Source organism: Trachurus trachurus (genome assembly GCF_905171665.1).
Source record: "Trachurus trachurus genome assembly, chromosome: 9".
NCBI classification, from domain to species: domain Eukaryota; kingdom Metazoa; phylum Chordata; class Actinopteri; order Carangiformes; family Carangidae; genus Trachurus; species Trachurus trachurus.
Window position 1 is genome coordinate 30,069,774 of NC_139895.1, and position 19,808 is coordinate 30,089,581.

A 19,808-nucleotide genomic window follows, 5' to 3' on the forward strand; every position below is an offset into this window, starting at 1 on the left:
GTGTTTCCAGCAGCAGCCTGTAACCTGGAATCACCAGTACACAACACAGCTCTGGACTGCACCAGCTATTCATTAATGCAGCACTTTCGAGCCATTAACTTTAAACCAATGATATGCTCAAACATATTGCACCATTGAAACTTAAGACTTAGCATTTTGACTTTAGGCTTAACTTTAATAATAACTTAAAGAATATCGGCTATTTAGTAAATGTTAAAAAACAGTTTTAGGGGAGTGAACAGTTTATAAAACTGATCTTTTGTGAATGTGGTGATGCTTATTGTCTATAGACGGAGGAATATCTGTGTATTGGTGTGTATTTTCACTTTATTAGGGAGTAACAATTAGCAAAGTAAGGCTTGTTATTTGTTTTTTATTTCAAATTAAAATTGAAAATCAGTTCACATACCAACTACATTACTCTTGGCTCAATGAGCCAGCTGGTTTCTTTTGCTATGTAACAGTGACAGTTGGTATTTGCAGCCTATCTATTAACAACCAGTTGCTACATAAGAACCATTTCATGCAATTGAAAATCACCTCCTAATATAGTGTTGTGTAAATCTCCAGTAAGTGAACACTTGTGTTGTAACTAGGTGTGAATATACGAGTAGCTGGTGCAGTCGGGTGTTTAAAGTTGTTTTCGCGTGTCAACAAATGGTCGTACTGGGTATAAAACATGAAGCTGATCTGTCATCACCAACACGGAGAAAATGGAGCAGTGAAACCACATCAGAGTTCCCTGTTGAAAATGTAAGATAGATTTTTTTATAGAGCATCTCCATGACTTCTTTTTGTGTCTGTCTTATATATGAATATATATATATATATATATATATTTAGATTTCTGAACATGGCAAATATTGAAACTTCAGACTTTACCTCAAATTTTCTTAGGTATCAGTTTTATTTCATTGCAGATGTGTATTCCTGATTTTCAGTTGAGGTCTTTGAGCTTGTGATCTTGTTTTATTTTGTAGTTTGAAAAACCCCTCCAGGGTGTGTAGAGCGGGATTACGTCAGTACTATAGGTTAGGTACTGGGCTTTAATGAGGGAACAGTAAGTGGCAGGACAACAAGAGAAAAGTCAGATCTGCTCTGTTAAAAGAAAATATGAATATTGGATGAGATGAGGAAATTGTTTTGGAGATTTTTTTTTTTTTTTAATACAGAACAGATAAGTTCCTGGCAAGATGGCGGAGAGTTTTGTTATGTGTTGATGGTCTGTGAAATGTCAGAGAATGATGAGAGAAAGTTGGTGGGTGTCAAGTTAAACACGTTGGTGGTTTTATGTGAGATACTTTTGTGTTTCCTAACACTTGATTTTGTTACTGTAAAATATTTTCCTGTTGTATATGTGGCATCGAGGCACTTCATAATTCTCTTTATATTTTTGTACGTCAATCATTGTTCCAGTTCTGATCGAGGAAAATAATTTAAAAAAGATGTATATCCTAAATGAATAAAATAAAAAAAAGAAATTCCCAAACCCTCATTCTGTTGTTGTGAGTGCGTTTGTTGCTTCATTTAGATCACAGGACGTCGAGTCTCCTTGATTTCTACTTTTGGCCCTCTGAAAGAGAAAGGAAGTTCTCCAGACACATTTCATATGGTGCAGTGTCCCGTTGAAAACTCTCAGACAACAATAAGCTGGATAAAAATAGAACTAAGTTTTCTCCATTAAGCAGAATTTCAGTCTGAAAAGCAGCAAACAGCAGTTATACAATGTGGTGTAACATATAATCCGGTAGATACTGAGAACTGCAGAAAAGTCTATACTTTTTTTTTTCTTTGTCAGGCTCTTGCATTACATTGCATTACATTTGAAATACAATAAATCATTAAACACAACAGGTTCTCAGTTCACATCACTCAGGCTCCAGCGTGGAGGGAGACTGAGGTGAAACAGGCCTCGTTTGTCAAAGGTGAGAAAGTTGATGAAATCCTGGTGAAAGCTGGTTCAACAACTCACTGGATGAAATTTCCCCTTTTTTTCCATATCATATGATACTTTGCGTTGAAGTTATAAAAGCTTCAGCTTGATATATCCGAGCATAAAGAAATCTTTTCAACATGCTCAATATCGTAAATGAACTTGCAGGACTGAATATGAAGTCAGCAACTTTCTTAGCCATAAATCAGTGGATGTAAACCTGCGCTCAGGGAAAGCTTTCATGAGGATTCATCAAAATGATATCCCTCCTGCAGAAAAGTCCAGGCAACATACTGTAAATATTGTTTTATCTGGCGTCTTCAGAGATGGTTTACTTGCCCAAATTTGCTCAACATCTCTGAGCAGTTTGGATATATACTCCACAGCAACATTACAACCACAGGATAAAAATGTTGGCTCAGAAACTCAAAGGTACTCTGTGGATTGAGGTGCAATGGAGCGACGCTGCTGTTTGCGCTCGTACAAGCGTGTCGAGAAGCAACACACGTTGCTGTCTGTGGGTGGCTTCACACTTTTTGGATGATCATGCTGATGGAGGCAAAGGCTGGGAACACGCAGACATTGATGTAAGCAGTGTACAATTTTAAATATTATAATATTAATATTATATTATAAAGGTGTTGGCACGTTTAAATGAAACACAGGAGCAGTGGTGGAGTATTCAGATTCTGAACTCCATTAAAAGCAGTGATATCACACTATGGAAACAAGAAGAGTCATTCACTGAAAACATTACAATGCGAGAACAGGTGCATACAGTCATGTAAATATATCTATATGTATCAATTTGGAGGCCGTGTATTCTGTGTATTTAAAGGACCTTGTTAGACGTCATAAATGGAGGAAGTCTAATTAGAATCAGATTTCACTCTCCACACTAAGTAGGTCTACTTCATTTCATAACATCATGACCTTGCAGGGCTCATGGGAGTTATGCAAGAAGCCGGTTCCTAACAGACACATTGTGACCTTCATATGAGCTGATGATGGCACAGTAGACCACAGAGAGCAGATCGGCAGCAGCTGGACTGCACATTTGTTCAACAACCACAGCTCAGCTCATCATCATCATTATCAGACTGCAACATTAATGTGGGTCAGATTTAATCAGCTTAGTTTGTTACGTTCATTGAAAAACATCCATGTCACACGCCATGATTGATCCAGAATTCTTTGTGTATTATTCAGTCACACATACAGTACTACACTACACTGAAAAAGGAAAAGAGCAACATGCTTCTACTGCCCCTTGGTGGTAGTTTAGCATCACTACTCTGGATGTGTCAAACTTCAGACAAGACACGCACAGACAATAAATGATGAGACCCTGAGACCATGAATGGCAATAAGCTTTTTATTTAAACATTAAGGCAGTGTCTTTTTTGTTTTTCATTTTTACACTGCTATCCACAAAGCTTGCTGGTGGGCATGTAGAATTTAACCATGTGAATATTTTTTTTTTTTTTTTTTTTTTTGTAATACCAACCTTGAAGCAAGCCACATAAATATTTACATCTCTTCAGTTTTATATACAATCCTTGCTATTATACAGTGGGTTATAATAAAAAAAAAAAAATCATTATGCACAAAAATTGTTGAACAATGTACTGTTTATGTCAATCCCCCCACCCACCCTTGGACAGTCCAGGGAACACATCCAGATATCACCTTTGTGGTTTTCTGTTTGAATGATTATTTTTGATTCATGACGACACAGGTGTGAATTAAACACAGAAACTTTAAGGACAACAACAAAATGGATGCATGTTAAAACTGATTTCATTATAGACTTTTAAAAACAACCTATTTAGTCCGTCTTCAGTTCAGGGAACAGCTGGATATGGCTTAGTCTGTTAACCGTCACATTCTTTAATTTCATCAGTGGATAAATGATAAACGCACAGATAGACCAATGTACAGAGCCTGGCTGTATTTTTGCTTTGCCTGATAAAATTACAAACCCTGGATAAGAGGAAAGAAATATCAGGGCTAAAACATGGCTGAGATGAGCTTTCTGCAGGTACGTAGAGTGAAGGAGGGAGAGGAGGTAGTCCTATAACAGTCGTCATGTTTGCGTTGTGACAATCCCCTGTGAGAGAAAGAACTAGAGATAGAGGTGAGTCTTCCTAAAACTACTTAATATGCTCACTGCCATCGCTCAGAGTGTTCAGTCAGAGGACACAACGTGTCCCTGGTTTCCACAAAGTCACAAGCCGGAAACATTTCACATCATTTACACAGAGGGCGACCTTTAGAAAATACTGCAAGAGAAATGTGAAAACATGTCAACGAATGTTACAAAAGAGACAGAGAGAAAAAAAAAAACTACCAGAATGCTTTTGAATGCCTTTCCCCTCGACTTCCTCTAACCCGTACAAACACAGGATGTGCAATGAAGTACACTTGAAGTATGTCATAGGTCTCAGAGTGGAGAGAACGTCTGATGCAGGCCCAGGTAAGCTGTCCTGTGATACAGCATTGTCACTTTTAGTAGAATGAATCAAACAGTTAAAAGCTAAGGCTGTGATGGATTTGGAAGAAAAGAAGAAAAAAAAAAACAACACAAGGAAAAAAAAAAGGACGTTCCGTTTGCTTTTTCGATTTCAGATTTCCCTGCATGGACAGCATAAACCCTGGCATGGGGGGGGCTAAAAGAAAAATTGTGCGTCACTTGGTAACTTCAGTACTGTATATGTAAAATAAATGGCACTTAACACTAGGAATATCTCATAACTGTACAAAATCTGCCTGGATGAGGGGTTGAGTCTCAGGTTCACCACTAGGCAGTAAAAGGTCAGAGGTCAGACCGCCACAACAGCTCCTAGACGGGGTTCCAGTGGGCCGGCTGAGGCCGACACCACCATGGACCAAGGGGTCATAGAAAGATGGCTTTTGTTTTGTCATCTCTTCAATGCTAGCAAACTCCAAGTGATGCTGAGGAATTTGCCTTTAAGCAGCTTTAAGGTCGGTCCGCACCTGCTCGAAGCGGCTGATTCGTCGTTCACTGAAATGTGATTGTCGCTTTGAGTGTGGGAGCGCTAAACAATATTGGTGGCGAGACCAAAAGAAACAGGTAGGTGTTAAACCTCCACAGTGGGATTTCTATGCTGTTCTTGAGTCCATTTTTTCACCTGCCCCAGGAAACACAGAGTCTTAAAAATGCCATTGTGAACAGACTGACAACTAAGTGCTTAATATCCAAAAAACAGTTTCAACAAACACAGACATGGTTAATATAAAAACAGTGAGAAAGTGTCACTTGTCTCAGTGCCATTCATCTGGCAAAGCATCTCTCCTCACCGCTTCGCCGCTCTCCACACCCTCCCAAAGATAGGATGACATCAGCGATGAACAGCATGTTTACCCTGTAAACCAATGATATGACCCTCCCACATAACAATCTCTGCCCCCCACCCCCGTAAAAGATACATCATTGCAGATAAGAGACAACAAATGACACCATCAAAAGGTCACCATCAAAATGTACTAAAGGTCTCAGCTCACGTTCCAAACACAGGACTGGACTCAATTCAAAAGGAGAAAAAAAGAAAGAACCAAAAACAAGATAAAACAGGATGTGGATCCTCCTCCCGTCCTCTCGCACGTGTTCTTGTAGTGGTAGCAGTGCACAGGCCGCCTGCACCTGGAGTTCACCGTGAACAAACATGAGAGGGTCCAGGCCATGTGGACTGCTGCGCTCAGGTCAGATCTGCAGTGAAAATCTGTCTCTGTCGCAGCCGACGTCAGGCTTCCCGACCGGACCGGACCGGACCGGCAACACCACCTCAGAGTGTCAGCACATCAGGGCGCTACACCAAAAAGGTGCAGGTCCATGTGTCTGTATTGATAAGGCCAGTGAGGAAAAGTAGTAAAGTTGAAATAAACAACAACAAAAAAAAGAAAACAAAGTGATTTGTCCTTTAGAGTAGTCCTGGAGTGAATGCAGAACACCGGAGCACAAACACACACACACACACACACGGAGCAGCAGCGTCCCAGCTGGTCGCTGCTTGGTGTCTCAGGTGTGTGACAAGATGACACGATGCTTGCTTGAGGACTGATGGAGGAAGATGCAGAGTGGAATGGTGTAGGTGGGGTTGCAGATGCCTCAGCAGGTGTGAGTGTGTGTGTGTGTGTGTGTGTGTGTGTGTGTGTTTGTGTGGCTGCAGCAGCACGGAGGTGGTTGACTGTTAGCAGGGTCCTGGTGCGCGGTGGCGTCAAGGGGGGTCACTCGCTGTCGGACAGGGTCTCGTACTGAGACATGAGCAGAGGCTTGGGCTCCTCCTCCCAGGAGCGGCCCTGTCCAGGTCCTGACCCGGGGCCCTGGCCCCCCGGCTGGCCGGAGGAGGGGGAGGGGGAGGGGGCCGAGACGCCGCCGCTCGGGAAACGCATGATCAGTGGGTTACAGGGGAACGGAGTCGGAGCTGAACCTGCAACAAAGTGACAGAGTTGGTGATGAGTTTCAGGCAGAGATCCACTACAACACATCAGAGTAGGTTGGTCACAATACCAGAATCTCAGCAGTCAATACAATACCTGTGAATTTCCACGATTCTCGATACTAATTCGATACCACAATAAAAAGAAAAAAGAAAAAAAAACAGAACCCATGTACTTTTAAATTCACTACTTTATTGAAAACTGTTAACTTCAACATCTTTTTGCACAGAATTTAATAGGGCTGCCCCCCAAATAGTCACCAAGCAAAAAACATTGGTGCTGTGTCTTGTCAAAATTAAGTCAAAACCAATATGACAAACTGTATATGAAAGGCTATAGGGCTTTTATGTTGTAACAGACGTTTCTGGTTTGGAGACTCCGACGTGAAAGCAACTGTAAAACCCGACCGGCTAGAATGGACACGGCTCGCCGAGGGAAAAGTTGTATATTCGGTTCTGATGGTACCAGAAAAAAGCAAGTATCTATTTATTTTTTTGGTGTTGGTATCGACTTGGTCCCGAAGTATCGGTTCTTGTGACAACCCTACATCAGAGTCAGAGAGGCGGCGTGTACCTGTGGATGAAGGCCGGTCTTCCCACACACGGTTGGTAAGTGGAGTCCGTCTGTTGCAGTCTCCCTCAGAGTGGACCGAGGACACAGAGGACGGTCTCTCCCCTCCTGACAGACCCGGTCCGGGAGACTTGGCTTTGCGCCCGTTAGAGCGCCCGCTGCTCTTGGAGGACTTCCCCCCACCTACAAACACAAGAGGCAGACGTCTGGTTTGAAGCTCTACACACATCCGGCTCTGTTTGGACTGAAGCTCCAAAGCAGCTGCTCTTCCTCCACATAGTGAAGAACCATGGATTGCATTAGCTTTTGCCGATGTTCTGGTATATTAAATAAAAACATCAATGCAGAGATCACTGTTAAGAGTAGGGGTTGCATGACTTCAGATTTGACTCTAATGTTATGAAAGTTGACTAGTCGCTGATGACGTCATTCATATTTTTCCATAATAAATAAAATCACAGGAGGAGGGAAATGCTTTGCAACAATCTGTATTCACTGACAGACAGCTCATGCACAGAAATGAGTAAACAGAACAGCAGGTATATAAACAACAAGCTGTAAACCAGTTGTTCTTTGTTTCTTTTTTGTTAACATACACTCCTATATAAGAGCAAAAGAAAATACTGTAGCTTATACTGTCTAGAGCCTGCAAGCCTAATCACCATCACAGTCCTGCTCAGTACAGTTTTTGTTTTGTAGAATAAAATGAATAACCAAGTTTACCAAGAATGTGCATTCAGCAATAGAAGACAATTTAAATCAATAAGGTGACAGATTAGTTTCATTCAGCTCTCCTCTTGTACTGCCAAAATCACGTGATCAGCGACTAGTCGACGTCACCCCTAGTTAAGAGTAGTAGAAGAAATACTTATACTTCTCCTTCTAGTCAGGAGTCAAATGAAAAGATCAATACCACTGGCATGCGTCTATGTGGAGCTACAGCCAGAAGCCATTTGTTCAATTACCGTTAACACCGTGAGCAGGGTGAAGAAGTCAGCTTGACAACAGAAAATAAGTTCATAAGAGAAAAAGACCATATAACTTGAGGATGTCGCACCTTGTGAGAAACAGTCGTCACCACGTCCATCAGCTCCAGACATGCTGGCTCCCATCTGGTTGCTGGCGTTGGATGGAGAGCGTTCCTCAGACTCATCGTATTTGCCCATTAAGGCCTTTCTAATAATGGCCTCCAGGCCTATTGAGTTACCAGGGGCCTCTGGAGCCGGGTGGCTGCGCACACTCACAGGTCCTGTGGAAAAGAGGGAGGACAAGTTAGAGGGAGGGAGGGATGATACACGTGAAGAGTGTTATCAAGGCATGAAACAAAAACTGCAATAAAAAGAGGAAGAAGAAGAGAGAGTGCAGTTTCAGAGCTACAGCATGAAGTATCAGAGGAAATGTAAACTATGAAGAGATAAAACAGGCCAAGAGTGGAAAGACAGTCTGGTGATTTATTACTGTCAGAGGAGTAGTAAGCACAACCTTAAAGAGAGGTGTAGAAAAAAAGAGATGAAACATCTTCAGTCAGGAAGCCTCACTGCATTTCTGCTGCGTCATGTGGCTGCTGGTTAACACTAGGTTAAAGGTGCCTCCAGGTGCAAGCATCTTATTTCATAAATGCAATTTTACGGCATGTGTAATGTGCATACACGGGTCAGACTCAATTCCTGTGTAAACGTCTCATCAGGACCTTTGGAAGATTTCTGTAAACGGCACCTTTCACCACTGCTCTGGTCTGAAAACATGCAGCGGTGGCTCTGAAGCAGAAAAAAGTCTGCCAAGGCCTTGGACATCAGTCTGCTCAAATATAAATCACACTCTCTGTCAGCTGCTCTGTGTCCGATGGTCATTATTAACTCAAGATGCATAATGCATACTGTTTGCATATTTAACCCACTTTGCAAATATGACATAAGGGAGGAGGGGGGAGGAATAGGTCACCTGCAGTTGTGGACGCCGGCATATTGAAGATCTCTGTTCCTGGCTGACCGGCATCTGAGAGAGTGAACAGAATGGATTTTTAAGACGTCACTCTCATGATTAAGGCGCACTCCATCACACGGCACGCGGCCCTGAGGTCAGACTTACTGAAATCCCCGTCGTTCCCCACCACAGTCATCTTCTTGATCATCTCCTGTTTCTTTGACTTGACGATGGCCGAGGTGCTCTCCGTCAGCTTGCTGAAGAAAGCTGGAGGTTGGGAAGTGTTGGGAGGGGAACGGGAGCCCATCCTGTAGGAGGGAAGGGAAGGTTAACACACACTTATCAACACTCCTTTGTATGCTTTTGAATTCAATGGTTGGCATGTCTAAGCACCATACACAAGCCAGTTCCACGCACTTGCACCACTTGTAGAGCGACAATAATGACTCAAACTAATATTAGAATGAAATGAATCCACCCAGTCAGTGCTGTGGGTTGTGGTGGCAGCAGAGTGAACAGTAGGAGCCCATACATTTATGGCAAAAATAACAAAAAGAAAAGGTTGAAGGAGCCATTTGTGAGTTTTACTTACAAATTAGCATTAACAGCAGTCTTGCTGAGAGCTTCAGCCAAAGCTGAGTTTATAATAAATGAGGATATAAGACACCTTTCCTCTACTGAAGATAGCATGCTTACAAAGTGATATAAATCAAAGTGAAAACGGGGGTGGCTTTTCTCTGTTGGGGGCAGCTCTGTGGTGGGTAAAGAAATTAAATTTGATGCTGAACTGCAAATGTGTCTTTGAGACTCTGTAGGTTTTGCTATTGCTACATAGCTAACGTATTAACAACTGTTTACACAAAGTTCCTTTAACTAAAAAAATAAAACAACTGGAATAAATGGGTTTGACCTGTTAAACTCAGCAGTAATAGTAAATGAATTCATGTATTTTGATAACATTCATCTAGATTCTATAGTAGATCTAGATTCTATAGTAGATCTAGATTCTATATAGATAGTTCTATTCTCACAAACACAGTGAGCACACCTTGGAGCTACAGTGGTACTACAGGCTGTTTGACAGCTAAAAGGCCAGACTTTGTACGCTTTGTTCAAATAGTGGCATTAGCCCTCCACTCAATATTTAACTAGGAAAGAGATACTTAACTGCAGTCATGTTGTTGTATAAACTGCTTCTATAGAAGCTGAATACACACACCATAGCAAGCAAGCAATAATACATATCTGCAGGGAGCCTTTCTGTGGAAATCTACAGCAATGTGAGTTGTTGTTTTTTTTACCCTTGCTCTCCCTGCTCGTTGGGGTAGGAGGCCCCTCCCTGGACTTCAGGTTCAGAGCTGGCTCCAGCAGGAGACACTGGTTCGATGCCGTCATTTGAAACACTAACAGGTGATGTCTTGGGCTGAGGAGGAGACCTGTGGACAATACAAAAGATTGATATATTTACAGCATTTTTACCATCAGTACAAATCAGTGAATCCTTGATTAGATGCCCAGTAGCAAAGGAAGACGGCACATGCAGAAGGACGGTGACTAGACAGTGCTTTTAGCTTGTATTTTCCATGAGATCCTGTTAGATAGTAATTCCTACCGGTCTCTGTTGCGTTCTCCACCGAGGCCGTCCGGATAGCGGGGCCCTTGGGCCGACTCCTGTGATGTGGGTGGAGGCTGGGAGGCACTGGGTGGACGGGTCAAGTCCAGGACAGGAGAGCCATGGTAGCTTTGCTGCTGGCTCTGCCTAGTGTAGTCTTTAGTTATCACCTCCTGTTCATGTAAAGATATAACCACAGTGAGAGACGTAGGACGGCAACGTCTGGCTTACATGGAAATAAAACCACTTTGGAAATATACGTAGTAATTAATATGTATCATTTGTGCCAATTTTTTTGCAGCTGTAAAGAGCAGTCTTACGCTGATGTGCTGGGCCAGGGTGACCACCCTCTGGCTGCCTTTAACACACGGGGATGGGGGCTGTTGTCCTGGAGACAGTCTCTCCTCAGAGGGAGGACGGTACAGACCAAGTGGCTCCATCTTCTGTTGAGCTGTGAGTTGACCTGAGAGAGATTCACACCCACAAACACACACACAGAGAAAAAAAAAATCACATCCACACATGGAAAAAAGTTAGTTTTGTTTTTTTTAGTTGACAGTGACACGTTTCAGTATTTCTAAAATGTCCTAATGAAAATCATGAGCCGTTTAGAAAATGCTCATCCATCCATGGGGACTTATGGTGGTTATGTTGTATAAACATGTCATGTAGCACCTGCAGGAAGGCTGAAAGCAAACGCTATATGAAAGTATGTGCGACCAGCTTCCTCACATCTTTTAACTATTAATAGAATACTCTTTGCATACAGACTTCACAAGCCTGGCTTTGACCAGAAATGACACTAAAACTGAGTGGTTTTGCATCAGTGACTCGTAAATGAAGAAGTCACTTAGTTACTTTTTAACTGAAGAAACATCTTCCGTCACAAAAAGACCTACAGTGCTGCCTCGGACACAAAGGGAAGACAGATGTAAACACTGTATTCATAGAATACAACAACAAAACTTAACTCATGCCGGGCCAGGTCAGCCATACATTTATGATATTATTGTTTAACCATTGTGGGACTTAAGTTTTACGCTTGAATGCTCTAGAGAGCACTAATGAGCCTATTTCCAGACACTTCTCCCTTGAGCGTCGTCTCACTATGTGTTTTCTTACACAACTCTTGCACTACAGTATTTATCTCATGAGAGGATGATGCAAGTCGAGCAGTGGAGGGAGGGGCGGGGGCCCGGCTCTACAGACTCCCAGAGAGGACGAGACCAGAGGGACAGGGCACTGTGCTTTTTGTTGTTAGCTAACAACAACAGAGGAGATTTCAACAGCAGCGAACTAGAGTATTCATGTTATTCATGTTTGTGAATGTGTGCCAACAGCAAGAGGATCTGTCCAAGTGTCTCATCTCTTTTGGGAAGCATGCTTCCTGTAGCCTACTGTATACTAGGGGTGTGCCAAAAAAATCGATTCACATAAGAATCGCAATTCTTATTTAATACAATTCAAAATCGATATAAAATGTCCCAAAGTCAAGAATCTGCTGGCTGTCGGCCTCCATTTCCTTAGAATTTAAAAGGCAGCATGTTTAACTGCACTATTTTTTTTAATAAAGAGGCACTTTTAATTTTGTTACTTAAGTAATATGTGATATTTTTATGCAACAGTTTCAACAATTCCATCTGTATTGTAAAGCAGACTGGAGTAGATCATGAGGATCCTTTGCACACCGTCGTGAGATAGTAAAAGATTCCCACCCCTACTGTATACACAGGACTATTAACACACATTTCAGCTGGGCATGCAGCTGTCACCTGCCTGCAGCCTTGTATAAATACACATGTGACACGCTGTTCTGCAAAGCAGAAAACAAACAAAATACAACAACAGCAGCAGCAAACAAATTCAAAATTCACATTCCAAACTCCCAGAGGCTTGATTGACAGATGTGTTGAGTGTCGGGCGTGTGTGGGAGAAAAATTAAAAGAAAAAAAAAATTAGCATAAATTACAGTGAGCCATAAATAGGAACATGCAGAGATTTGGAGGGCCACAACCTGTAGTACCCCCCTCCCCCTGGGTGGCTGAAAGTCTCCCCACTCTTTTCCTGGTGCCTCCCCCTTCAACACCGTCCTTCTGTGTGGCTCTGGTGCTCTCTGGGTTTGGTGGTTGGTGAGGCTTTCAATGACTTTTAATGAAAGGGACTCTCTCATCTACTCTGGTCCCCTTTAGCCATCTGGGTTCTATGCGGTCATTGTGCCCCAGCACGATATGCTTCAATAGGTCTGTGAGCACCTTCATGAAGGAGTGCCTCATATGACATGCAGCGGTGAAGTAGAGTCACCGCATTTGTGAAGTCAAAGTGCTTCAATTACAAGCAGTCTCATTTAACAGAGGAGAGAAAAGCCTCCTGTGGTGCGATGCCTTTTCAAGTGTCTAAAATATTCCTTTCATGCCCACTTGCATGTGGTGAAATATTCTGTTTAAAGTAAGCAGCCGAAAGGGAGGGAGGAGGGGTGCCACGTTGAATTCAAGTCATATCATCTATGAAAAAAAAATTAAAAATAAGCAGCAAAAGATGTTCCGCCTTAATGTCCCACCAGCTTCAACTACCTTAAAGGACACCTAGGATCTTCTTCATGGAAAGTTAAATGTGATGAGTTGTTATTATTAATATTTTATCAATCCTCTATCAAGTATATAAACTGCCTCTTCAGAATTCATTTCAGCCAGTCAGGTCCAATTTGGACAGGCTGGAAGTTTAGTTTTCCAGAGGTCACCCTTGGTGGTCTTTAAGTCTGTAAAAAAAAACTACTAACAAAACTGGAGAAAAGCAAAAAATTATAGCATTGAAAGAAAAAATGTAAATGAATTGGGCTGATTTGATAATGCCAACCACCACAGCGTGCAATAGGCCACAGACTGACGGGGGAGGGTCTGGGTGATGAGGGGGACCCTGTGATCCAGAGCGTCTTACCATCAGTGGCGCTGCTGGCAACAAGCGAGCCCGTCTCTGGCATCCCCGTTTCACAAGAAATTTGACGCATTATAATCGCGTTTATGAAGTTGGCCGCAGTCATGGTGGTCTTACCGAGTGCTCGGAGCTCTTGTTCCTGAATGGACATCGGTTTGTTTTGAGTCTTTTCCCTACTAGGTGTACCGCATTCTCCACGGCCAGGAGGGTTATCCGACTGGGGAGGCATCAGGTGCTGAGGCCGGCTTGAAGCCGAGGCATAGGAACCTGGGTATAGTCCTGGGCTGAGGCTGGACAGCTTGGGGTCTGATTTACTGGAGGGTCCGTGCTGGTCCTGCACATGCTTGGGTAAACCTCCCCTGATTTTGCCTCCATCACGACTCTGCTCTTTGGCTCCACTCGGGTCCACAACAGGTGGATAGGCCTCAGGAGGCACACCTGTCCTTTGGAGGTGGCCAGGGTAGCCTTGGTAACGTCCTTGGCCTGAGGGCATGGAACTGCCAGGACAAAGAAAACACACATATTAAACATGGCATTAGAAATGTTCAACTTTGCTGTGATGTAATGAAATTAAAGGGATAGTTCAACATTTTGGCAAATTGGCCCATTGCCATAATCCCTATAGTCATAGCAGTAGGTTCGTTACCTTTAACGTTAAAACAAACAGATTAAAGAACAGTTTTTACCCAAGAGCCGTTGCTGCCCTAAATGCCTAGTAAACTGTGCAATAGGTATGGTGTGTGTATGTGTGTGGGATACATTTTTCTAAATTTTTATAGAGTTTTTAAATTATTGTTTTTAATTTATTGTCTATTGCTGCTGTATTTTGCACCTGGGATTGCGACCAATTTCGTTGTGCTTGCGCAATGACAACAATAAAGTCTAAGTCTAAGTCTAATTGTCGGTGCAAGCTATTTTTAGAACGGCGGAGCAGAGCCGCGAGCTGCTCAGAGCTACGCTACGGAGGCTCATGGGATTTCTTGGTTTCCCTCATCAAACTCATCAAATAAATAGACAATCCAACAACTCCACAACGCTCTGGTGGACAAGTTGTGACCTGCACAACTACATCTTGTAACGTTCTGCTATTATCTCATAGCGTGGTGAATGTGCTGGTCACAACTTGTCCACCAGAGCGTTTTGGGTTTGATGAAAGAAACCAAGAAATCCCATTAGCTTACCTAGCGTAGTTCTAAGCACCACGCGGCTCTGCTCCGCCGTTCTAAAAATAGCTTGCACTGACAATTAAAGGTAACGAACCTACTGCTATGACTTTAGGGCCATAATTTGCCAAAATGTTTAACTATCCCTTTAAGCTTTGGCCCAGTGCTTTGTTTCTAAAAAAAAACAACAACAAACAAAAGTGCAGTTTACCGTAACACAGATGAGCCGGAGTGTTCGCTGACGGAAAGACTTTTGCCACCAGTGTTGTGCAGGACACTTGGCCTCTGCTGCACGTTCTCCTGGGTACGTGGAGACACTGGGGAGTGCTGGTGGCTGTACGGCTGGGAAGCAGGCCTCACACTGCTGCTGCTGCTGTTGGTCAAACTGTGTTCTGTACCTTAGAAGCAGAAAACAGACTTTTAACCTCAAAGACACATGACCACATCTGCGCTGCTACCATAAACCTTGACCACAAAGGCAAAAATTAAGAAAACTAAAATGAACAGTAATTGCTGCATACCTGGTCGCCAGATGGGGGCATGCTCCACGTTGCCAAGAGACCCGCCCTTCTCCCTGTCACGCTCTCTGTCGCGGTCTCTCTCCCTGTCTCGGTCCCTTTCCCGATCCCTCTCCCGTTCTCTTTCCCGATCTCTCTCCCGATCACGCTCCCTCTCTCTCTCCCGCTGCTCTCTGTCTCTCTCCCGGTCCCTCTCTCTTTCCCGGTCCCGTTCGCGGTCTCGCTCGCGCTCACGCTCTGAAGATGAGGATGTGCCTTGCATCTTGTTCATGTGCGAGGAGCCAACTGTGAAAGAAAAAAAAAGAAGGAAAAAACATTATGAAAAGAGTACAGCATGTTTCATCTCTGCGTGAGCTTTGCTGGTGTGAAGTGGGCTGTTACCGGGTGAGATGGGGGAGGTGGTGTAAGGCCTGCCAGGGAAGTTGGCGGCCCCCCCAGGGATGTAGGTGATGCGATCCATTGGGGAGCCGGCTGCCCCTGCAGAGGGAGGGACCAGGACAGGTAAGTGTGGCACCTGAGAAAGATCGATGATCCCTAGAGGACAGAAAGAAAAGAAGGGTAAAGGAAACCTACTAGCTGGTCTACATGCGTTCTGGCATGGTAGCAGCTAAAGAAAGGATATACTGGTGTCTCACTCTGATCCACACAGCAGGATGTCACTTGAAAATGCAACAGGTTTGATAGGGACAATATTAATGGAAGAAAAACTGGGTGTCAGACATAAAATTACTTTTTGAAAAAAAAAAAAAGAGAGAGAAAATAAATTATATTGGGTTAGGGATATGATTAGTTGCTCATTTTTGAAAGTTCCGGGACAAAATGTTGAAAACCAAACTCACTGCTCTCTCACTGACTCATGATAGCAACAACAGATCTCTTTCATCAAATGGACTAATGGAGTTACAAGACTGTGTTAACAACCAAGACTCAGCTGAGTGGCCACAGGTTGTGCGTGTCAGACATGCACACAGCTTAAAATAAAAACAGACCAGTACTTACAAGAGACTACAGTAATGGTTATGGACAAAAAACAAAATACATCCAATACTGAATCTAGAGCTGCAACAATTAATCTCTTAATCACACAATAATCGATTATTAAATTAATCGTCAACTAATTTGATAATCAAATAATCAGTTTGGGTAGTTTTTTAAGAAAAAAAATCAAAATTATCTGATTTCAGCTTCTTAAATGTGAATATTTCTGGTTTCTTTGTTCCTTTATAACAATATACTGAGTCTTTCATTGGTTTGTGGACAAAACAAGACATTTGAGGACATCATCTTGTGGTTTGGGAAACACTGATTGACATTTTTCAACATATTTAACATTTTATTTATCAAACAACTAATCGATTAATCATTTAAATATTCGACAGATTAGTTGCAGCCCTTGCTGAATCCATCAGAGTTCAGACTCTTTTATAGAATATGGTATTGTACCATGGAAATAGAAATGAATCATTGTGAGTGCATTGTACACAGCTGTGAAATGCGGCAGGTTAAGTAGTCCACAATCACTTGATGGACGATTCTGTTTTTGAATGAAAACCAGGCAACAGCAACCCTGCTGCTCTCCTGGTGAGAGCTCTTCACAAGCTCCATCTGTAGGTGTAGCACACTTGATGTGACTGTGTAAGTCAGTGCTGTGAGGTGGGGTAGCCTTACCACGCTGGGCTGCAGAGTAGGGCAGAGGAAGGGGCTGATCTCGTGGAGCCAGGCCCCTCAGCAGGTCTGAGCGCTGGGCAGCCATGGCAGCGGCTTGAGGCCACTGGTGCATCTGCTGGGAGGTGATGTAGTCGTTGAAAAGCGTCTGGCGGTTCTCCAGGGCCGCGGTGTCGGGAAAGCCACGGATGAGGTAGGGGTAGGGATGAGGGTATGCCGGGTTGGGGGCAAGATGGCGAGGCAGGTAATAGGCCGCTGTGGATGAGGAGAAGGACCATGTTTGTTATTTTATGGCAAATCAAAAGAATTTAAGGCCACATAGATGTGTTCCTGTAAGGTCTATATGTTCAGACCAACATTGCCTCCAGCAAAACAATATGATGGTGAGGTTGTGAGGTGGTCCTGAGGATGACACTGTTAGTCTACCTAGAACAGTATGTAAACTTTCATGCATTTGACTGGTCAATGCAGTACCATACCTGATGTTAATATATTGTGTTGTGGCAAATGTTGAACAAAACTAATTGTAATAAAAGGGTGTGTTGGCCTAAATTCTGTTGTGACAGGATGAGGTCTAAACAGGACACCTACGTGAGTGAGTACAGGCCTTCAACACAAGCACAAGGAGCACAAGGCTAACAGGTTTTTTTCCCAGTTCTGCCTGTAGCTGTACCTGGGTCAAGAGGAATGCCACGCTGCAGCGCTGCAGGATCGAAGGTTAAGGGGATCTGACGATACATGTCGGCTCCGAGACCCTGCAGCAGACGCTCGTACGCCTGCTGGTCTGGAACGGGCAGCGGCGATTTGGTAGCACTCATCTCCCTGGGGGTCGGTGTGGATTTACGCTCCTGAGACGGATTCTTATTGGAACCTGGAGCAGAAACAAGTGAAACTAAATCATTTCATGTACAGTCCCTGGAATGACGTATCTGGTTCAAAGACATTTCAACTGATGTTGGTAGAACAGATCCAAAAAAACAAGAACAACAACTTGACTGCATAGGTGACCCACCATCATGCTGCCTCTGGGTGGCCTCCCTGGACAGCGGGGAGCCGCGGTGAGAAGGTCCAGGGTAGGCGGCCCGCAAGTTGCCTTTGTCGTCGTAGCCCACTGGGCTGTGGTGAGCCTTGCCTCCCTGCTCTGAGGCCAGCGTGAGGGGAGAAGAGCGGGCGATGGGGCTAGCGGTACTGACCACCGTGCTGGGCCGGCCTTTCTGCGCCTCTTCGTAGCGGCCCCTGTCGGAGCGCATCTCCAGGTGGGAGGGGGCGTTGTGGTAGGAACGTGGCGAGCTGGCTATGATGGAGCGGACATCGTGGCGTTTCCCTGAACCAGCTGCCTCCTGCTTCATGGGTGTTCCCTGAAGAGAGGCCTATCAGGAATTAATGAGTTGTTACTAATGAGCAGACTCACATGCTGCTGTTATTTCTTGTCTAGTTGCACAATTTGCCAGTGTGATATGGTGGGATATGTCTTGTGATTTGTTTTGTTTTCTGTTTGTAATGTTATTTAATGTTGGAGACACCAAAGACAAATTTCCACCAAATCTGTTGTAATAATTAGTTAGCTTTAAGAAAATAAGATAAGACTGCACTTTATTGTCAGATCACTCTGAAATTTGTCTTGCGTCCCATGACATCCAAAGTTTCAAATAATAACAAACAAAATAACAGAAACGTAACATTTAAGCAAAACACAAACTACATCCTAATTCTGTTCACAACATAAATCCAACATTACAAAGTGTCTTTGGTGCAACACCCAGTGCTCAGTCTGTACATGAACCCTGCAGCCGACTTAAGAGCCCAAACTCTGATTTAACAATTTGACAGACTGAGGGACAAAAGAGTTCCTCAGCCTGTTCAGTCCAGCTTGTGGAACTCTGAACCTTCTGTTTGATGGCAGAAGCTGATATTCCTCAAATGACACGTGAGAGGGGTCAGATGAGATGTTACTTGCAAGAGACAACATTCTTTTAGTGTATGCTGCTTGAGAATTTGACTACATTGTTTGACCCACAATCTTTGAGCAGATATGTAGCAGTCTGGTTAGTTTGGTTTTAAGTTGGACAGACAACTGAACCAAGCACTGATTCCATACTGCATAACACTCTGTACTATAGATTGAAAAAATAAAAAAAGTGTTTGTGTTTGCTTGCTCCAAATGACCTCAGTCTCCTCAGAAAAGAAATACGTTGCTGCTACAAATATAGTCTACATGTACACTCCAGGATAAAGTAGCGTCCACATAGATGCCCAGATATTTATAGGAAGAGACTTGTCAGATATTAAGGGTTGGATAGCATCTGCCTGTGTCGGTGGTGTGTGTATACCTGTGTTATGATGCCCTCCTTGGGAGGTTGTCTGAGCTCCTCCCGGGGAATGAGGTGGATGGAGCGGCCCCCCTCCTTCACAGTGGGCACCATGGACTCTCTGCCCTTCATTGGGTCAGATAGTGACCCTGGTCCACGTGGTGGGGAGCCCTCTCTCTTTATCTGTTTAGGCTCCCTCCTGAGGTACGCATCCTGGTCCTGATGACGAGGTATACCTGAAATCCATGGAATCTGTCAGTCACTATATTCTTCATGCCAGATTTGGCAGCAGCACATTTCCAACCTTTTTCTGAATTTAAGCAGAAGGGTGCTGAGAAACGGAGTAGACAGACAAGACAGACACACAAAAGAAAATTCTGGGAAGCCTCATGCACTACCGTCTCTGGGCAAGATGAGACAAGATGGTTATCTGACTTGACTGCCATCAGATATATAAATACAAATACCAACATGAAAGTGCTCATGCCAGTGGCTGAGTTCTGGTAAAGTGGCACAATCTGTTTCTCAAAAGGGAAAAAAGGCAAAAGGAAAAACTGTTTTTCTGCAGCCCTGCTGAATGAGCACTGAGAGTGTGGGCTGCACAAGTGAGAGCACAAAGAGTGAGTGCCTTCAGGAAATACACAGAATACAAACAGATGACAGATGACATTACTCAGAATTCTGTTGCGAGCAGGCATTCTTACATTCACGTTCAAAGATTTT

At 43.5% G+C, this 19,808-nt stretch overlaps 1 protein-coding gene across 6 annotated transcripts in view; it reads right to left on the reverse strand.

Annotated features, from left to right (window-relative positions):
- Nucleotides 1-3,292: 3,292 nt before the first annotated feature.
- ncor2 (nuclear receptor corepressor 2) overlaps nt 3,293-19,808 on the reverse strand; it is a 95,739-nt gene continuing 79,223 nt past the window's right edge. For 3 of the 6 annotated variants that reach the window (XM_083979363.1, XM_083979365.1, XM_083979362.1), the window contains 16 exons: nt 19,107-19,321; nt 17,789-18,146; nt 17,450-17,647; nt 16,780-17,031; nt 15,493-15,645; nt 15,115-15,396; nt 14,805-14,991; nt 13,434-13,927; nt 10,820-10,962; nt 10,500-10,672; nt 10,189-10,323; nt 9,053-9,195; nt 8,906-8,959; nt 8,022-8,213; nt 6,968-7,147; nt 3,293-6,384 (listed from right to left, as the gene is read on the reverse strand). In XM_083979363.1, coding sequence (XP_083835489.1) covers nt 6,182-6,384; nt 6,968-7,147; nt 8,022-8,213; nt 8,906-8,959; nt 9,053-9,195; nt 10,189-10,323; nt 10,500-10,672; nt 10,820-10,962; nt 13,434-13,927; nt 14,805-14,991; nt 15,115-15,396; nt 15,493-15,645; nt 16,780-17,031; nt 17,450-17,647; nt 17,789-18,146; nt 19,107-19,321 — 3,362 coding nt within the window. In that variant the 3' untranslated portion in view covers nt 3,293-6,181. The remainder of the gene's footprint in view (nt 6,385-6,967; nt 7,148-8,021; nt 8,214-8,905; nt 8,960-9,052; nt 9,196-10,188; nt 10,324-10,499; nt 10,673-10,819; nt 10,963-13,433; nt 13,928-14,804; nt 14,992-15,114; nt 15,397-15,492; nt 15,646-16,779; nt 17,032-17,449; nt 17,648-17,788; nt 18,147-19,106; nt 19,322-19,808) is intronic. The other 3 variants (XM_083979366.1, XM_083979364.1, XM_083979367.1) reach the window with 2 other exon arrangements.